Source organism: Panthera uncia, chromosome F2, assembly GCF_023721935.1.
Source record: "Panthera uncia isolate 11264 chromosome F2, Puncia_PCG_1.0, whole genome shotgun sequence".
In the NCBI taxonomy this organism is placed as follows: Eukaryota; Metazoa; Chordata; class Mammalia; order Carnivora; family Felidae; genus Panthera; species Panthera uncia.
Window position 1 is genome coordinate 19,803,666 of NC_064812.1, and position 20,942 is coordinate 19,824,607.

Consider the following 20,942-nt stretch of genomic DNA (forward strand, 5'->3'; position numbering starts at 1 on the left):
ACTTTGCATCCCTAACGCCTGATGGCATACAAGGTGCTCAGTAAAAATTTGTTGAGTAAATAAGCAAGTGAGTGAATGAATGAATGAATGAATGAGTGAATGAATGAATTGGGTAACACAGACTCCTCATCATCCTGGTCATGCCTTTCTCAATGCTGTGTAGTTTAGTGACTTACTAAAACAAGACATCTAAAATAAAGATGGGAGTCCAGATGGGAGTCTAGGCGGTGCCACCTGAACTTTTCTCTCCTGGGTTGGGCAGTCATTGTCTACTAAAGGGACCCAAGATATAATGAGGTCACTTAGAGTTGTGATCAAGCATGGACTTCTATTGGACTTGCAGGTAACAAAAACTCCCAGCTTTCTTTTATAAAAATTGTTACCAGAGAAACAGCTAAAGGGACAGGAGGGTGGACCTTGTCTCAATTCTGCTGTTTATTTTTTTTTAATTTTTTAAATGTTTTATTTATTTCTGAGACAGAGAGAGACAGAGCATGAGCAGGGGAGGAGCAGAGAGAGAGGGTGACACAGAATCCAAAGCAGGCTCCAGGCTCTGAGCTGTCAGCACAGAGCCCGACGCGGGGCTCGAACTCACGGACTGTGAGCTCATGACCTGGGCCGAAGTCAGGCGTTCAACCGACTGAGCCACCCAGGCGCCCCTCAATTCTGCTGTTTAAATAGCATGTGCAGAAAGACCACCTCAGGAGCATAACTGGCAGAATATATGAACTGTATCTATAACACATCCTACAAAAAATCTGTAAGACCAGAAGGTTCCCTGGTACTGGAGTAGAGCAGAGATTGAGTGAGCGTATCCTCAGTAGCCCCCACACATACCCACTGCATCCCCACTGCATACCTCTATGACTTAACAGAGTGTGTTTAACAGACTTCCACGTCTTCCAGTTAAAACATGCTTCTTATCTCAGTATCCTTGACATCAAGTAGTACTTGGCACAGAGCAGACTTTCAATAACCATTAGCTTATGTTGTAGGGAGTGCTCACTAAATCTGCCTTGAATCAATATTATATGAATTTGTAAAATTCTGGTTTCTGGAAGTTTAGGTCACTTGTCTGACAATGATCCGTGTTCTCTCTGATCTCCTAGGAACCTTGAAATGATATGGCCATGACGCCCACGGTTCGGGCCAGTCACTTCCTCATTACTACCCGATTCTTTTTTTGGGTGAGAATTAGGTCAGCCTAGGATAGAAGTTAATCTGTGGCTTCTGGTGTGTTCTGATTTAGGAAACATTATCAAGTATTAAAACTTATCAAACATTTCTCAGATTCTCTACTTTAAAAAAAAATTTTTTTTAATGTTTATTTACTTTTGAGACAGAGAGAGACAGAGCATGAGCAGGGAAGGGGCAGAGAGAGAGGGAGACACAGAATGTGAAGCAGGCTCCAGGCTCTGAGCTGTCAGCACAGCTGGGGCTCGGACTCACGAACTGTGAGATCATGACCTGAGCCGAAGTCAGACACTTAACCAACTGAGCCACCCAGACGCCCCTGGATTCTCTACTTTTAATAGACTCATGTTTCTTGCAGCAAATAGTTAATATTCCCATTCCTTTTAGATCTTGCCAGTTTATAATCCTCATTAGGAAATCATGGAGAAGAGAAAACTCCTCCATTTAACAGGTGCTTGAACTTGGACAAGGTGTCTGATATATTTGACCTTGTTTTCTCATATAGTGACAATGATAATAGTGTGAAAGCTTTTAAGGAGATTAAATAAGTCAATATATGTATATATAAGTGTCTCTAGTGTGTTGTCCAGCAAAGAGCAGGCACTTAGGAAATCCTACCTACCACCTATGGAGTATCTGCTCCAAGCCAGGTATGGTACCATTCATCCACACTTGCTTCCCCTCCCTTCATCCTGTCCTGAACTGTCATGATGTCCCAGTCAGAGGTACGTTAGCTCTGCGACTTTGCCTATGAGCGGGCTTTCAGTTTTACTGATCGCAAAGTAGAAAGAGTGAGTGAGCCTTCATTCTTCTTATAGGGTTTTTTTTTTTTTTAAGAAGTGTTCTTCAAATGCAAGGCATTAAAAAAATTATAGTATAATTGACATATAACATTATATAGTTTCAGGTGTCCAATAGAATGATTCTATATTTGTATGTATTACAAAATGATCACCATAATAAGTTTAGTTAACAGCTGTCACCATACATTAACTACAGAATTCATTTTCTTATGATGAGAACTTTTAAAGATCTACCCTTTTAGTGACTTTTAAACATGCAGTACAGTATTATTCATTATAGTCACCATGACCTGTACATTACATCCCCATGGCTTATTTATTTTATAACTAGAAGTTTGTATCTTCTGACCCCCTTCGCCCATTTTGCCCACTCCTCACCCCCCGCTTCTGGGTCTATGAGCTTTTTTTTTAGATTCCGCCTATTAAGTGAGTTCATTCCGTGTTTGTCTTTTCTGTCTGACTTATTTCACTGAGCATAATGTCCTCAAGGCCCATCTATGTCGTTCCAAGACATTGTTCTTAAATTCCCACAATTGTCCCACAAACTCTGATTACAGGTTGTTGCCATTAAGATTCAAGTCCCTTGAGATCCGTAGGCAAGCACTGGGTTTTCATTTTATTTTGAAATAAAATGAAACAGGAAACTTGATTAAAGTCCTATTGCAGAGGCCCCGAAGTACTCTGAAAGAGATCCTCCTATTTTTAGGAATGTAAAAGGTTTCATCACATTCAGGGGCTGGTTAAAAAAGGTTCACACCACCACTCAAATGCTTCAGTCCCTGTTAATTGTAAGTTTCGGAGGGTAACTGAGGTGACTCTGCACATAGCTTGGAAGGAACTGACCTGAGAGCTGAAGGTCAGGGTTAATGTTCCTTTCCTGTGGGTCCAGAGACTTGGAATTTGCTTCACTGCAGGGATAATCTCACTAGCTCTCTCTTTCTTTTTAAGCAGCATTTTTGGAAATATAATTCATAAACCATAGAAACTCACCCTTTTAAACTGTACATTTCAGTGGTTTTTATTACTTTCATGGCGATGTGCAAACAACACCGTAACTTTGGAACATTTTCATCACCCCCAAACAAGACTTCATACCCAAAGCAGTCACTTCCACATCACCTGACAACCACTCATCTACCTTCTTTCTGTATGGATTTGCTGTTCTAGATGTTTTATAGAAATTAAATCATACAATATGTAGCCTTCGTGTCTGGCTTTTTTCACTTGATTATTTTCAAGGTCCATTCATGTTATAACATGTGTCAGGACTTCATTCTCTTTTATTGCTGAATAAAATTTAATTGTATTTATATACTTCATTTTTTTTACCCATTCATCAGTTAATCATTCTGCTGTGAACATTTGTGTACAAGGTTTCATGTAGGCGTATATTTTCAGTTCTTCAGGGTATAGCTAGGAGTAGAATTGCTAGGTCATATGATAACCCTATGACAAACTGTTTTCCAAAGTGGCTGCGCTTTTATGATCCTATCAATAATATATGAGGATTCGCATCCTTTCCAGCACTTGTTATAGTCTGTTTTTAATTTGAGCCATCCTAGTGGGTGTGAAGTGGTATTTCATTGTTATTTTGATTTGCATTTCCCTAATGACTAATGGTGTTGATCATCTTTTCATGTATTTATTGTCCATTTATGTATCTTCTTTCTAAAAATGTCTATTCCCATCCATTGAAAAATGTGGGTTATGTGTCTTTTTACTGCTGAGTTTAAGAGTTCTTTACATATTCTGTATACTAGGCCCTTATTAGATATTGATTTGCAAATATTTTCTCCCATGCTATGGACCACATTTTTACTTTCTTGCCATCTTGACAATGATGGCATTCAATCTATGAATGTGGGTGTCTTCCCATTTATTTAGGTCTTTCATAATGTAGTTCAATGACATTATCTAGTTTTCAGCGTACGAATCTAATACTTCTTTTGTTAAATTGATTCATAGTAGTTTAGACTTTTTGATATTATTGTAAGTGCAATTGTTTTCTTAATTTCATTTTAGATTTTCCATAGCTAGTGTACAGAAATACAACTGATTTTTAAAAATATTTAGCTGGGGCGCCTGGGTGGCGCAGTCGGTTAAGCGTCCGACTTCAGCCAGGTCACGATCTCGCGGTCTGTGAGTTCGAGCCCCGCGTCAGGCTCTGGGCTGATGGCTTGGAGCCTGGAGCCTGTTTCCGATTCTGTGTCTCCCTCTCTCTCTGCCCCTCCCCTGTTCATGCTCTGTCTCTCTCTGTCCCCAAAAAAATAAATAAAAAACGTTGAAAAAAAAAATTTAGCTTGTATCATGTGACCTTCCTGAATTTCTTTATTTGTATAGTTTTCCTTCAAGTTTTTATTTAAACTCTAGTTAGTTAACATATACGGTAAAATTTGTTTCAGGTGTGTAATTTAGTGATTCCTCACTTACATACAATATCCAGTGCTCATCTAATAGTTTTTAAAGGATTCATTAAGATTTCTATATACAAGTTCATGTCTTATATATAGATAGCTATATTTGTTCCTTTCCAATTGGAATGCCTTATATTTGTTTTCTTGCCTAATTGCCCTGCCTAGAAGTGCAGTGTTGAATAGAAGTGGTTAGAGAAGACATCCTTGTCTTGTTCTGGATCTTAGGGAGAAAGCATTTAGTCTTTCACCATGAAGTTAGCTGTAAGTTTTTCACAGAAGTCTTTTATCAGGCAGAGGAAATTCCCTTCTGTTTCTAGATCGATGAATGTCACTAGCTCCTGTTTGCTTGCAAGGGGAATCACAGAAATAGCAGTTCTGCTTCCTCTCCAAGAGGGCACCATTGTGCTGCTAAGCATGTGATGATGGCATTCTAGTAGCGAGCATAAACTTCCTTTTAGGTTTGTGTTTATATTCAAACAAATTTCTTGAGTTGAAGCTCAAATTCTTGGGGTTTTCCAGTCCAAATAGAGGGTCTTTGTTATTGTAGTTCAAACCTGCGCCTTCAAGGCTGTCCCCAGAGTCACCCCACCCTTTACCAAATAAATGCTGCTCATTTTCTCTTGAGGTTAGAGAGAATGTGACAAGAGGTTTGTAACATCTCCAACTTTAATCTATACATAATCTCTCTAAAAGTAAAGGAATTTTCCTAGAATCTATGTCACTGCTAAGCACCTGTTATGTGCTCAGTTCTTTGCTTAATGCTGAGAACATGATAACAGATGTAGTCTTTAGCCTCCTGTATGTAATAGTGTCTAATATTTGCACATTTTCTAAGTTTCAAGCACTGAGCTACTTGCTTAACATGCATTATATCAGTTGGTCTTCATATCAACCCTGTGTTATAAGAACTCATGTTATTTTTATTAATAATCCATAGCTTTGGGAAGGCTGTGAATTGACTCAGATTTGGATGAGTGCCATGGAAAGAGGAGGACTTCAGAGCTGAGAAACACCATGAGGAGGCTGGAAATTTGGTTGGACTCCTTAGGGGAGGAGCTTGGCTGGAGTGAAAGATTCTGTCACTTGCCAATGAAAGATCTGGCCTGGGGGTAATTTGGGTCGCATTTTGGCATGTATGTATATATCTGAATACTACAACAAAAGGTTGGATTTAGAAAAGTAGGTAGGGGCACCTGGCTGGCTCAGTTGATCAGGGTCATGAGTTTGAGCCCCACGTAGGACATAGAGATTACTTAAATAAATAAAACTTTTAAAAAAGTGTTTAAATAGTGGAATTAACTTGGTTATTGTCTTTGTTTATTTTCACAAATTGCACTCCTTGAATGTCCGGTCTTCTGACAAAGTACTGTAGGGAGAAGGGGAGGTGGCTGGTCGGATAGGATCTTGGCTCCCCACTCCCTACTTAAAGTAGAGCAGCTCCACATTTAGATGTTGGTATTCATTTTGAGATTTTCTTTGAAAATAAGGTTTCGCTGCTTCAAAAAGTGTTACAAATCACTGATTAGCCCAATAATCCTGCTTTACAGATGAGGAAACATGGGCTTGAAGTCACACAGCTAGGAGTAAGAGAGTAAGGATTGAAGTTCCAATTTGAATTTCTTGATATCAAGTAATTCCTTCAACAAACATTTATTGCCTGCCTATTACATCCCAGGAAAGATGCATAGCTCTGTGAAGCACAAGAATGACTGATCCCTGCATTCAAAAATATCACAAGGGACAGAGAGGCCTTAAAACGGATTTGTAGACAATATGGGAGCAGAGTGGAGGAACCCATTGCTCTGCACAGGAGAGGCAAAATCGGGAGGGAGGGGGCGCTTCACAGAAGAGTGACACCTGACCTGAATCTTCATGAATATGTTGGAGTTTGCCAGGGAGATTAGGTGGAGAAGGGCATTCTAGGCCAAAGCAACAACATATATTAAAGAATGGATGTGTCACAGGGTACAACTTAATCAAGGAACAGCAAATATTTCTCTAATTAAAAAATTTACCATTTGCTAAGCATTCTTCTGTGCCAGGCATTGTGCTAGGCAATTTACATGGATTATTCCATGTAATACTCTTAAGATTCCTATGAGCTGCATACAGATGAGAAAACTGAGTCTTAGGATGGAGAAGTAATTCGCCTAAGGGTCATGTAAGGTCTCACGGTTAAACAGTAGTAGATTTGAATCCAGACAACTTGATTTCGAATTTTTAAAAAATATTTTATTTTCGAGAGAGAGAGAGAGAGAGAGAGACAGAGTGCAAGCAGGGGAGGAAGAGAGAGAGGGAGACACAGAATCCAAAGCAGGCCCCAGGCTCTGAGCTGTCAGTACAAAGCCCGACGCGGGGCTTGAACTCACGAACCGTGAGATCACGATCTGAGCCGAAGTCGGACGCTTAATTGACTGAGCCACCCAGGTGCCCATAGCCAACTTGATTTTGGATTTAGAATCCTATTTGCGTTGCCAAGGGGTTTGGATTTTATGCTTTAGGTCAGTGGTTCTCAAACTGGCAGCAGAATTTGCCTGTTGGGCTTGTTAACACAGATTCTGGGCTCTACCCACCCTGCCCCCACGTTTCTGATTCCATAGATCTGAGGTAGGACCTAAGGATTTACGTTTGTAACAAGTTTCCAGGTGATTCTGTTCCAGGTAGCCCCCAGGATCACTCCTTGAGAACTGCTGTGATAGGGAACCACTGAAGGTTTTGAGATTGGGAGGAGCATCATCAGATTTGCATCTTACGCAGGGACCTCTGGGAATGAATGGGAATGAATTAAGAGAGGCCTGAATGAAAGGGTGTTTGAAGGGGGCAGAGGGTGCAAACAGGAAGGGCAATTTTGAGGCGAACTGCTCATGCATGTCCTGTAGAATGAGGATGAAGGGAGAATCTAAAATATTCACATAGAAAGACAATTTAGAGGGGCGCCTGGGTGGCTCAGTCGGTTGAGCGTCCGACTTTGGCTCAGGTCACGATCTTGCCGTCCGTGAGTTCGAGCCTCGCGTCGGGCTCTGGGCTGATGGCTCGGAGCCTGGAGCCTGCTTCTGATTCTGTGTCTCCCTCTCTCTCTGCCCCTCCCCCGTTCATGCTCTGTCTCTCCCTGTCTCAAAAATAAATAAACGTTAAAAAATTAAAAAAAAAAAAAAAAAAGAAAGACAATTTAGATACTAAGAACGCTCAGCAAGCCCTGAGAAAGGATGGTAATAACTGTAATCAATAACAAGACCCGGTAGACATGGTGTCTGATGAGAAACAAGAGATGGAAGGATTGCAGAAGGTTTCCAGGAAAAGGAAAGAAGCTGGAAGGTGAACCGGTTGTTTGGGTAGCTGCGTGCTGCCTGTGTCAAGTTGAGGCCCCCATGTGGTGTAGTCCAGGGACGTCATGCCATAGCGGGAAGAGGACTAAGCTGGCTTAGGAGATCTGGTTCCTCAGACCTGGCTCAATCACTTACTGTCCCGCTTTGGAGATGTCACATAGTCTTTGAGCCTCCATTTCTTCATCTGCAAGTGGAACTGACAGGAGCTTCTCACCTGCGCATGTGAGAGCCTAGAAGGCAAGGGTGGTGAAACTCTTTTCTAATTTTTTTAATGTTTTATTTTATTTTTGAGAGAGAGAGAGAGAGAGAGAGAGAGAGAATGTGAGTGGGGGAGGGGCAGAGAGAGAGGGAGACACAGAATCCAAAGCAGGCTCCAGGCTCTGAGCCCGACGTGGGGCTTGAACCCACGAACCGTGAGATCGTGACCTGAGCTGAGGTCGGACGCTTGACCAACTGAGCCACCCAGGCGCCCCTGAAACTCTTCCGTATAGTGTCATACCCACCCATCTGTGGCGAATATCACACAGTGCACAGTACAAAGCGGACTCACACATGAAACCAGGAGGCTCTCACACACACCATCTCGCCATCTTGCCAAACTGTTACAACCTTCTTCCACTCGCCTGGAAATTTAGCATGCAGCTTGCAGAGTAGCTGAAAAGAAGTAGACAAACCTTGACTTTCAAGTTTTAAAATGTACTGTAAGCTAGAGTTAGCAACAAAGGTGAGTTATTTCCAGGCAGTAATTACTTTTAAACCTCAATTATGAATAAATGTATTTTCAGTGTTTAAAGTCCAAAGGAACTTTAAAACAACTGCCTTAAGTGGTTTTTAAAACTACTGACATGTTTTAAAGCTATTAGCCGTATCCCTTATTTGAACTAAGTCTAGAATGTTAGCAAGTGGATATCAATCTCCACGTCTTTTTTGCAATCCAATTAAACCTTTAGGAGTGACTTTACTGAGTACTGTATGTCATCCTAATCCAATTACATATTCATTAGCTCAGGAGTCACACTTCTTACTTTCCTGCCCCTGAACCCGTGTACCCAGTTCATTAATGGATCTTTTCCCCACCTGCCCCAGTTTTCTCCCAATCCACCACCATGGCCCTCTTGGTGCAAGGTGTCACTAGCTTTTTCCTGGATTACTTCATCATCTCCAAACTGATTTTCTGTGTCCATTCTTGACTCCCTGCACTACATGTCCACACCATACAGAGATTCATCCTTCAACATCGGAGTAACTTTCACCTGCTTAAGCTCTTTTAAGGCTATCCATCACTTATAAGGCAAAGACAATAGCAGCCAACATGACGGACGGAGCCCCACACGAACTGGCCCCTGCTAATCCCTTGACTCATTTCACAACACGCCCGATTTTGCTCTTGCTGCTCTAGTCAAACCAGCTGTCTTTTCATATCATGGGTGTGCTGTGCCTCTACCCCACGTGGAACCTTTGCACACCCTGTTCGCTCTGCCTAGAATCTTCTCCCACTCTTATTTAGTTACTCCCACCTACCCTGCACATTAGAGCTCAACTGCTACTCCACAAAGTCTTCCATGATCCTCCTGACTGGATCAATCCAGAGTTATATGTTCTCATAGCAGTGCTTACCTCTACCTTTCTGCACATAATCAGTTGAGATCACACATTTATTTCTGTGTCTATTTGATTCATATGGAGGGCAGGGGGCTATGTTTTGGTTCAGCTCCCCATATAGTACTAGTGCCAGATCAGTGCTTGGTACGCACTAGGAGCTGATGAATATTTGTGCAATGAATGAATATTCTTAGAAGATAGAGATTGTTCTGGTGTGGGGGCTTTACGCTTAGATCCACTGGGAATAAGTGTCATGCATAGAAGTTTACGATGTAAATTGTAGTCATTGAAAGATGTGCCGGTGTTGATTTCAGTTTTCAATTGTGTAATAACTAATAACACAAGTCCTGTTTGCATTTGAACAGATATATGCTATTTCTCCACTGGAGAACCTCCTGGGACCAAAGATTACCCATCAAACTTTGCGTCTGTGGTTCAGAATCTTAAGTGGTGTCTACTTTATACAATCTGCGGTCTTGAATTGTGGAGCAATTGGGCCAGCTTGTTCCTCCATTAGCCATCATAATTTTTTGCTCAATTCAGATTGGTAAACCCCTTTCGCAAAGACTGCTGTCCTGTTTTTATTCTGAATTTTCTAATAGCCAGCAACCACAGCAGAATTAAAAAGCAAGACTTAGCTCAAAGAGTTTTAAAATGAAATAGGGAGAAGACCTATGGGTATTATTTTCTTATTTGCTTAGTGTATGTGCTATATTTACTGCTCAACGATACTACTGAAAAATCAGGCGGTTGGTAATTGTCTAACACTAAAGTTTTAGAGCATTCTGGGAATGGTGTTAAGTCAAGACACCATCATGCAGTTAACTCTGCATAATGAGAAACTGGGTATAGATAAAGTTTGAAGCAGTTTATGAAAATTTCATAATTACTGCAGGCGGCAAAAATGACAACCGTCAATTATCTATCTCTCAAATCTCATTATGAACCTCAAGCCCTCTTACCTTAATCAGCGCTTGGGAACAAGGATCCACAGAACCATTTCATGAAAAGATAGACTGTGCATTCGTATAAATGCAACTACTGTAGTGCAATTAAGCAATACACACACTGCTGCTTTGTGCCACCAGCAAAATAAATAAAATTCTGTTTTGCTGCTTACAGTTTGGAGATGATTCCCATGGAGGAACAGCCATGGAGATCTAGACTTTAATGTCCAATCAATAGTGAATGCTCTTAATAATATATGAAAATTACATTAGCATTAGACCAAGCAACTCAACATCCAGGGCATAAACAAATTGATTCAGAGTAATTTCTTCCAGTGCTCTGTTTCTCTAAATGTGTGCCTTACGTTACTTACGTCAGGATAACCTATCGTGCCAATTCTTGTCTGACTTCTAGAATCCTTGGTTTTTCTACCTTCCCTCCTAGACCTATTGAATCCAAATCTTGGTGAGTAGACCACAAGCACGCACATTTCAGACAAGCTCCTGAGGTGATTCTTATTCTCGAGAAAGCTTGAGAACCTCAGAATGATTTCTAGGGCCTAAGACTGTTGCAAGTTCTGGATTTCCTTCTGCCAGGGGGCAGTGTTCTCTGAAATGTAGCTGGATTAATAAACCATTCTGGAAGTTAATTTTAGTCTTTCTCAAACGCTTTCTTGTTTACTGACCCAACTATAGGTGACATTGTTCCAAAATGTTAAACACCAGATAGAATGGACTTTCTCAGTTTGGTTTTGTTTACAGAAGGTTTTGAACGATATTCCAGTCATTTAGCTGAATTTCTAGACCTATGGTATTTATTACCAGACTTTTGGTTTTCTCAGTTTTAGATAAAGAAGGGTAATTGTATTTTGTAGTTGATTTGATGCCCGAGGTAGAGACTTTGGTCATCCTCCTGCCAGTTAATTTATAGGGATGTTTTAGTAGTAAGATTCTGTTTAACTAGGGTTAGAAGGTGTGTGTGTGTGTGTGTGTGTATGTGTGTGTGTGTATGTGTGTGTGCACGCGTGCACACATGTGTACTTGTGTATGTGTGTTTTTTTTAATGAGTTCCGTGTGCATAATGACCTGAAGACAAAGTTCTTTGACAGAACAGTTGACGGAAATAATGCCTGAGCTCAATCCTCTTAGATAATTGGTAACAAGTGCTGTACAGAAGCCAATTATGGATCGACTATTACACTGAAGCCTTTTTTCTCTGCACAGCTATGCTGCATGTCAAAAAAAATTAATGGATGATGTTCAGCTTCTGAGTCTTTTTTTTTTTTTTTTCAAGGAGAGCCTTCATTATCCTCAAGCTGGGTTTCAACACTCAAATGTCAGATAGAATCTAAAGTTGTTGGCAAGGGCCGGGGAGGTTAGAGAGAAGGGGAGGCAGGTTTCGGGGGGAACGTTTGGAACACGTGGCACACAACACAAGGCAGTCGCAGGCCTTTGCCTTGATTTTCCTTTTCGGTTTATAGTTTTCTACTATAAAAGCCAGGGTCCATCTTGAACTTGAACATCAATAGTAGAAAAATCTTACATGCGGTTAACATCTTTCATAAGCCTTGCTAAATACCCAGCTCCAAATCATTTCAGTATGGCACACAAACTAAAGCAAGGGACTTCTCTAGAAAAATCCATAAGCCCGCCATCTCCACAAGAATACAAGACTAAAAGGATTTTTAGAAAGGCAACTTCAAGTTTGGCAGTGCGTTTTCTTTTTCTCAATTAGCCGTTACTGAATTCTAGAATATATAATGAAAGCCAGGCCTACTGTGTAATCCACAGTGCTTGCTTTCATGCTATCATGTTTTATTTGAGCAGAGCCACTGCTCCGTTAGTAATCTGTTGCATGGTAAGTGCTGTATTTGTTTATGTACGCACATATGCTCAGTGCGAGATTAATGGTGCCCGGGCCTGGTGCGGGGAAAACCAAAGGCAAGCCTTCTTCCCTCATTCTGAATCTTAAAAACGTATAATATTTAAATAACTTTCAGATTTAGAGACCTCAATTTCTTTTAGAAGTCTCCTGGTTGCCAAATGCTTAGTAAAGAAAGTTGAACATTGGCAATAGCCTTAAAGGACACCGTGTTTGGTGACTGGATGACAATATAACTGGGAAATCATCAAGGAAACGATGTTTAAAGCTAAATTCTGGCTGCCATTGAGATTTCCTTCCTAAATTCAATCACTAATAAAGCTGCCCCATCCAACCCCTCCCCCCCTGTCCCCCCCTCCCCAAAACCAAGCTGACAGTTTTTTTTAGGGAAGAAGAGCCAGGCTCTTCTTATTCTGTCCTTCCTCACAGGGCAGAAGGACTCTCTACTGCTTAGCTGGCAATTCCCAGTATTTTGATAAAAGTTACTTCTCTAAACTCTAACAACAACATGGGGAAAAATAGTGCTATCTCTTGTGTTCGTTACAGTCCTGGGAGATTTTATCGTGAGAAATATTTGAGTAGTCGGGAGTAGCTGAGAATGTGGCAGTAGGGACAGGGTCATTTAAACTGCCAGAAAAAATAAATACATGGGAAAGACAGGGAAAGTTATTAGGTTTATAAATTATAAAACTTTCCTTGTTTAAAAAAAAATAAAGTCGTGAGGTGGACTACATTGAATAACTACATTGTAAACCTTAAAAGCTTAAAGCTGGTGGAAACCCTTTTACGGCTCTGTTTCATTTTTATCGGATCAAATACATTTGGTTTCTTTTTTAAAAACCATGTTTTTGTGAGGGAAGGAAAATGAACATGCACTGTTATTGGCCACAGCAACATAAGAAACCCTCATGTTACCAGAGGAAACCACATGAAAGTGTGTGTGTGTGTGTGTGTGTGTGTGTGTGTGTGTGTGTGTTAGGGGCGGGACCGATAAGGGGGTGGAGAGAAGGAGAGGGGTGTTTCAAGCCTCTTAGGCTCAGAACTGCCATTTGTGAATCAATCGTGATGAAATCAAGCTCCGGACAAATCAGGGGAGGCTGTCAACCTCCCAGGTGGGATTACTTGTAGTTAATAGACTGAACTCAGAGCCCCAAAAAGCAGTGCATTCAGTGTAGGCAAAAGAGAACACACTGCAAAAGGCTTTCCAAGAACCCTCTGCCATGGCAAGGAGGAGTCCGGTCCAGTCCTACCAGGTAGGAGAAAGATGGCATGGGGGGAAGGACTTGATGTTAAGAATCAGTTCCTGATTTGCAATTTTGCTTTTTGTTTTAAAAATCCAGACAGTGCTTTACAGTGCATTTTGGAAGTTGTAGGACTGGGTGGTGATGTTGAAGTCCTTTCATTTGCCTTCATATAATTTGATACATTGGTTTGACACCTCAATCTCCCTATTCCCTTAGGTAATATCCCTGTTCACTTTTGCTGTTGGAGTCAATATCTGCTTAGGATTCACAGCAAATCGAATTAAGAGGGCAGAAGGCTGGGATGAAGGGCCTCCTACAGGTAAGTGTAGTGACTATCAGCATTTTCAGTCCTTTTACAATATTACGGACTGGATAATCAATAGAAGCTCATTAAGAAATGCATCTTTAAGATAATCTTGCGGTATAACTAATGTAGTCCTAGTTTTCTTTGGAATAAAACTAGCTGTGTGTATAATTCAGGTGAGAGAATGTGGTTTTAATTAGAGAACATTTATGCTTGCTTCGTGATAGCAGGCTATTTAAATCTTTGCACTCCGATATTTATAAATGTTAAGATAAAATTAAAACTCTTGTGAACAGACAAGGCTAAGATAGAAGTGGTGAGAACAGGTGCTGGTTTAATATTGCAGATACATGAATTTGATTTCTTGGCATGTGATATAGGATGTAGTATTTTTCTCCAGAAACTTCTGACCCAGAAAAAAAAAAAAAAAAGAGGAATGGAAGTTAAAAAAAAGTAGTGAACTGTTTTTCTTTAAAAAATCTTTTTAACACTTATTTATTTTTTTTGAGAGAGAGAGATAGAGTGTGAGTGGGGGAGTTGCAGAGAGAGAGGGAGACACAGAATCTGAAGCAGGCTCTAGGCTCTGAGCTGTCAGCACAGAGCCCGATGTGGGGCTTGAACCCATGAACCGTGAGATCATGACCTTAACTGAAGTCAGATGCTTAACCTAATGAGCCACCTGGGCACCACTAAGAAAAGCAGTGAACTGTCTTTCTGAAACTTCAGAGTTTAGGACTATGAAATCAAGATTTAGCTAAAGTAGGAAAAATATAAAAGAGAAGAGGTGCTTTGAAGAACTTACAAGATTCATTTGCACTCAGTTTTTTCTTTTGGCATAAGGAAAGGTAAGTTTTAATAGTGTACCTTGACTTAACTAATAGAACCAACGTGAAAGAGTTTCCTTTTACAATACACTGTGCCGTAAGCAGTGTGGGAATTCTTATAAAGGAGCTCCTTGTGTGAACCGAGGGGGCTTAGCTGACCAGGTCTTAAGTAATGAGTTGGTTAATTTCCTGGAAATTGGAGCTGCTGATGGTTTTATAAATAAAAATTACATATTAAGTAATGGGTACTCTAGGGGGCAATATTTTCTTGACTTTTTCTGACATCTCAGCACGTTTGTCTGCCTTCCTGTGAATTTTGAATTTTTCTGTATTTTTTTTTTGACTTGACTAATCTAAAAGACTATATCACCTGTCTCTGTTTAGCCAGCATGAGCTTTTATTAACCACCCTATGCTACATATATTGATGGAATACTAGGTCTTCCTTACATCAAGTAAGTTGCTTTTAAGTCATGCCAGAAAGTTGAAAGAATGATATTAGAAGGAGTTTAGTGAGTCAAAGTGGGGTGTGGTCAGGGTGAAAAGTAAGAAAATAGATCATAAAAATTGCACCCCCAGGGAGCCAAATGGACAAAATGATTTGTGTTTTCTGTTGGGGAGGGAGAAGAGAGATCACCAGGCTGGAGAATCCTGTTTTTATTGGTAACAAATGCTGTCTTCAAAGACCTCTTTCTCTTGTTCCAGACGAGTGTAACTCCCATTAACACTGACTGTAACTGTGCAGAGTGGAAGGGGATCGGATCCTAAGTATGGTCATGTGGGCAAGCTAGCTGCTTGAGAGCCCACTTCTGGTTCTTTCCAATGCACCTTAAAAGGAACTTTTCTTTCTGTTTCATATTAATGTATTACTTCAGCCAAAACTGATTTTCATAAAAAATGATTTTCATATAAAAGCTGTTTTCATAATGAATGTGTAAATTCAAGTCACTCATTATTTTCAAAGTTGACTTTTTTGGAAAACAGTCATGAAATCCCTGGACTAGCATCCTGGATCCATGTAACTTGCTGTGTGGCCTTGGGCAAGTCACTTGTGACATCTGTTTCCTTAGCTGTATAATGAGAAGCAAGACTAGATGATTTCTTTCTTCTTTTTTTTTAATTTTTAAAAATGTTTTGTTTATTCTTGAGAGAGAGAGAGAGAGAGAGAGAGAGCATGAGTGGGAGAGGGGCAAAGAGAGAGAGGAACACAGAATCTGAAGCAGGCTCCAGGCTCTGAGCTGTCTGCACAGAGCCTGACGTGGTGCTTGAACTCAGAAACTGTGAGATCATGACCTGAGCTGAAGTCGAATGCTTAACTGACTGAGCCACCCAGGCACCCCAGGACTAGATGATTTCTAATTTTCCTTATGGATTTAAAAAAAAAAAAAAGCTTATGATTTCCAACCATTCTGTTTCATTGACTCTTGGATTCGTGTGCACTCTACAGGAGAACTTGCAAAGTATAGAACAGATTTATTAATCCTTAAATATATTTTGTGCGTAATTATCTCCCTGTGTTATAAGAAACAGCTGTAAGAGCTAATGAGCCTGTGTTATTTCTGTAAAAATAATATAATCTATATTATAATCTATAAATCTAAGTGATTTTTTTGGATATTTTTTAAGGTTTATTTATTTTTAAGAGAGAGTGAGACAGAATGCGAGTGGGGGAGGAGCAGAAAGAGAGGGAGACACAGAATCCCAAGCAGGATTTAGGCTCTGAAAGTCAGCACACAGCCCAACACGGGGCTCAAACTCACCAACCATGAGATCATGACCTGAACTGAAGTCGGATGCTTAATCGACTGAGCCACCCAGGCGCCCCTAAGTGATCTTAAATATAGTACCAAATATTTGCTTCTCAAATTATTTAGTTAAATCATTGATTATTTTAGCCTTTATGGTTATCTTCTAAAATAATTTTTAGTGAAATTTCTACCTTTGTGAAGCTTTGTTGGGATACAATACCACTTAAGTCTGAGTTTGGGGATTTTTGGTATGCCTGAACACTTCTTATTTTTAATTTTTCTGTTGCTATAGTTTACCGGCTTTTCAGGCACTACTATGGTTGCTTGCTTCTGAATAAAGACCAGAGATGTACTTTGGAAACTGGGTGAGAGCATAGTACAGAGAGTTGAAGCATTTTCATCTTTTTTAAATGTTCTCTGTGCTTAGAAAGGGCCACCCTCATATAACACATGTGGTTGGTGATTCTGTCAGCAAGGCCTTCACATCAGAAAACACTGGGTGAACTGTTATATATGTATTAGGACAAGATAGTAAGCAGAAAGGCAGCCATGCCTATTTTCAACAATGCTTTCATGTTCCAAAGAAATCCTGGGAAGTTTAGCAGTTCAAGACTGTTTCACCAAATGGAACACAAAGGGTATTAATATATGGCCAACTTCCCACTGACCAGAGCAAGATCTCCCATTTAAAAGCATGTACCTTCTTGCTTAGTGTAGTTCCTCAGAGTCCTCAACAATAGGTGAGAATGTTCTACACACAGGCAGACCCTCAGTGCTGTACTATGGACTGGGGTGTTAGTTTCAAGGCTGTGGCAATGCAAACAAACTGTTATAATTAACCAACTAGCACACTTGTTAGCTGGATTTATTGTTAGGACCTAGTGATCTATTGGAAGTAATAGTAGAATTGGATTTCTTCTACCAGATGATAACAGATCTGTGAATTTATTACAAGATCGGAAATGAGCGAAACCAATTACGGTTCTATTGGGTAAATATAATGGGCAATCAAGTACATGGGATGGCTGGAATAAATTTTCAAAGAAAATGTAAATAATAAGTCCAAATCAGTTTGACATCTTTGTCCCATACATCCAGTGTAGCCAGCTTGATTTGCCTTGATGATTGCGAGAGAATGTATATATATATATATATATATATATATATATATATATATATATATGTGCATGTGCACTCATAACTATGTGCATAGGTGCACGTTTGTGGTGTTACAGTGGAGTCTATTTTCCTGAAGCTTATGATAAATGCCCTTTCAGTCTGTAGATGGAAGAGGGATATTACCTGAAATATAAGCAACATACTTGGAAGACACAGAAATTGGTGAACTTGTGAATAGCTAGCAAGTAGAGATTTGAAAGCTCAATTCAACTCACTGTCATTTTTAGTGGCTCCAAAGTTTAAAAGTATGTGGATGGGAATAAAATTCATGAGTAAATGTGAAGTGAAGAATGTCGCTTGATGAGTAGAGTGTTTCTTTGTGAATCACAGAGAAAACACAATGGTAATAGGAACGAGAAGGTGGGTTCATCTGAGAAGTTTGGGGATTCCATTCTACAATGAAGAGCTTTCTTTTTTTTTTTTTTTTTTTAATTTTTTTTTTTTTTCAACGTTTTTTATTTATTTTTGGGACAGAGAGAGACAGAGCATGAACGGGGGAGGGTCAGAGAGAGAGGGAGACACAGAATCGGAAACAGGCTCCAAGCCATCAGCCCAGAGCCCGACGCGGGGCTCGAACTCACGGACCGCGAGATCGTGACCTGGCTGAAGTCGGACGCTCAACCGACTGCGCCACCCAGGCGCCCCAAGAGCTTTCTTGATGACGGGATAGTAACACATAGGAAACTGCAAAGCTGACAGATAACAACTGTGACCCTGACCCTGCGAGGAGACCTCTGTCATGATGAAGGTCATGTTATGGGGCTTTATGTTCAATCTAATGTAGAGTCAGGGGACATTTTAGAGTAAATGAAATAAAACTATCTGAATTAGAATCTAAGAAGGAGACAGCTTTTTCAGTTTTTTTGTTTGTTTTTTGTTGTTGTTATTGTTGATGTTAAATGAAGCTCTGGAGTAGGGATTTTTCACTTCCTTAACACTATACAGAATCTTCTGTCTTGTCTGCATAACCAGAAATCTCAGTCCTCGGTGGAGTTCCACAGAGATTCTTGAATGGACAAATCGTCCCAAATCATGTCTTCATCAAATTCATAGCCTACGTACAAAATTTGAAAAATCCTTTGTGAATGAGGACAGTACCATAGTTGTATTCGGATGATCTAAAATTTTAGCCAGGCCCTGGCTATCTCAAATCAGACTGACAGTTCTGATTTTCCAAGCAGGAAAATGGGGATAATGTTGCCTCTTTATCGGAAAAGTTTTTTGAAAACAAAATGCCATATTAGGGTTGGAGGGAATATAAGTTGTTAAGTATGTGAAGCTAAGTTTAATTTATCTTCACTTCTCTTTGAAGGCCAGTGTCTAAATTTTTACCTTTTCAAGTGGACAATACCTGTGCTTATGACAGCGTTTCATTGTTTGGGAGCAAATTTGCAACCCAATCAGACATATTCTACTGATTACCATCATAAATGCTACTTGAGAGGTTTAAAGTCGAATTAGAGTTTTTAATCTCTTTTATTTACATCACATAGAAATCTCTTTTCTTGTAGTTTATGCGGTCCTTCTACATGAGAATGTTGTGTTTATAAATGCTTTAAAAGTCCTGGTGTCTGAAAACTTCCCAGGTGGACCTATTTACTGAAAAGGTTGTCTATGAAATCTGGTTCGGAAGCTGAGGAGGAGGAGAGAACAGAGAGGCTCCAGGAGTGGGTGTTGACAGGAACTGATGTATTTTGGAAGCTGAGGTCCTGACACACAGGCCTGTACATAAGTGCGGCTCACTACGAGATGAGGTCGAAAATATCAAGAACGAATGGCCACTGCAGCACAAGAAAGTATGGCCAGAAAGGATGAATCATATACTCCAGAAGGGGCAGAAGACAGTATGAAATGCTAGAGTTGGTCAGCGTCTTGAATGTCATCCATGTTGACCGCCTCCTTTCCCTATGGTTTGTACTTCAGACGGGCAGGCAGACACAGGAGAACCAGTTCTGTTTCAGTGCCCTTGAACAGGAGGCGGCAGAGCCACGCGAGGCTTTCCCCTCACTTTTAGGAAGCACTCGGGCTGAGGACCACGGAGAACGGGAGGAACAGACGGGGGCCTATCTCAAACCCTGACCGCAGGACCACGCAAAGCATCGAAGAAACGATCTTCCAGCTTTTAGGAAGCTAAATGTTTTCAAAATTAGGTACCGCTTCCCTCCCTGACGGTCATCCAGATCTGAAAAGTTCCATTTTGCAGAGGGATTTAGAGGAAAACATGATTGGGAGTCCGGGATGGAGTCATGTTTGGGTCACAACTCTTGTCATGAATTAGGTTCTTTCCAATAGTCTATTGAATCATCTGTAGTTTTTCCACATGTAAGTGGCACCAGAACTCTACAACATGCCTCTGTATATGTATGGTAAGATGGAATGTTTTAGATATCTTTTTTAGGCTTATTTATTTTGGGGGAGAGAGAGAGAGAGTGAGAGTGTGTGTGCACACACAAGTGGGGGAGGGGCAGAGAGAGAGGGAGGGAGGGAGGAAGAGAGAATCTCAAGCAGGTTCCACACTGTCAGTGCAGAGCCGGATGTGGGGCTCAAACTCAGTAACCCTGAGATCATGAGCTGAGCCGAAATCAAGAGTTGGACACCTAACCGACTGAGCCACCCAGGCGCCTCTAAGATGGAATGTTTTAGAAATAAGATTTTACTTAACTGAGTGAAAATAATTTTACTTGTTTCTATCAGAATTATGAATTTGAATGGAATAAATCATGTTTTTACATTGGTGTTTTTAAATCATGAAATGCTTCTGTGAAAAATGAGGAATACGTAGCACTTTTTTATGCCTATCACATATGTATGTACATACATGTTTTAAAATTTGAAGTCCCTATTTTAAGAAAACATATGTCTGTATAGACTGTAACATTTATTTTTTAAGATTCTGGAAGTGACTTGCATCTTAGAAGTAAAATAACATTATTTAAACATGTAGCAAGGGGCAGCAAGGGATACCTGGGTGGCTCAGTTGGTTAAGCATCCAGCTCTTGATTTCGGCTCAGCTCATGATCTCACGCCCTGTGTCAGGCTCCACGGGGAAGGGTAGAGCCTGCTTAAGATTCTCTTTCTCCCTCTCCCTCTGCCCCTCCCCCACCAAAAAGAAAAAAGAAAGGCAGCAATCAATTTGAATGTCATAAAAGTATTGGCAAATGTGTCATATGAAATTCTAAACCTCCATACTTATCACACATTTAAAAAAAAAATTTTTTTTTTCAACGTTTTTTATTTATTTTTGGGACAGAGAGAGACAGAGCATGAATGGGGGAGGGGCAGAGAGAGAGGGAGACACAGAATCGGAAACAGGCTCCAGGCTCCGAGCCATCAGCCCAGAGCCTGACGCGGGGCTCGAACTCACGGACCGCGAGATCGTGACCTGGCTGAAGTCGGACACTTAACCGACTGCGCCACCCAGGCGCCCCATTATCACACATTTTTGACTGGATCCTTTTGAGGTGTTTTTGTCTTTT

At 40.5% G+C, this 20,942-nt stretch overlaps 1 protein-coding gene across 7 annotated transcripts in view; it reads left to right on the forward strand.

Moving 5' to 3' along the window:
- The window catches only part of ENPP2 (ectonucleotide pyrophosphatase/phosphodiesterase 2), a 111,306-nt gene that overhangs the window by 17,051 nt on the left and 73,313 nt on the right, over positions 1-20,942 (forward strand). For 2 of the 7 annotated variants that reach the window (XM_049632962.1, XM_049632965.1), the window contains exons 1-2: positions 13,201-13,421; positions 13,629-13,731. In XM_049632962.1, the coding sequence (XP_049488919.1) occupies positions 13,389-13,421; positions 13,629-13,731 (136 nt within the window). In that variant the 5' untranslated portion in view covers positions 13,201-13,388. Of the gene's footprint in view, positions 1-13,200; positions 13,422-13,628; positions 13,732-20,942 lie in introns of those variants that run through there. The other 5 variants (XM_049632966.1, XM_049632967.1, XM_049632968.1 and 2 more) reach the window with 4 other exon arrangements.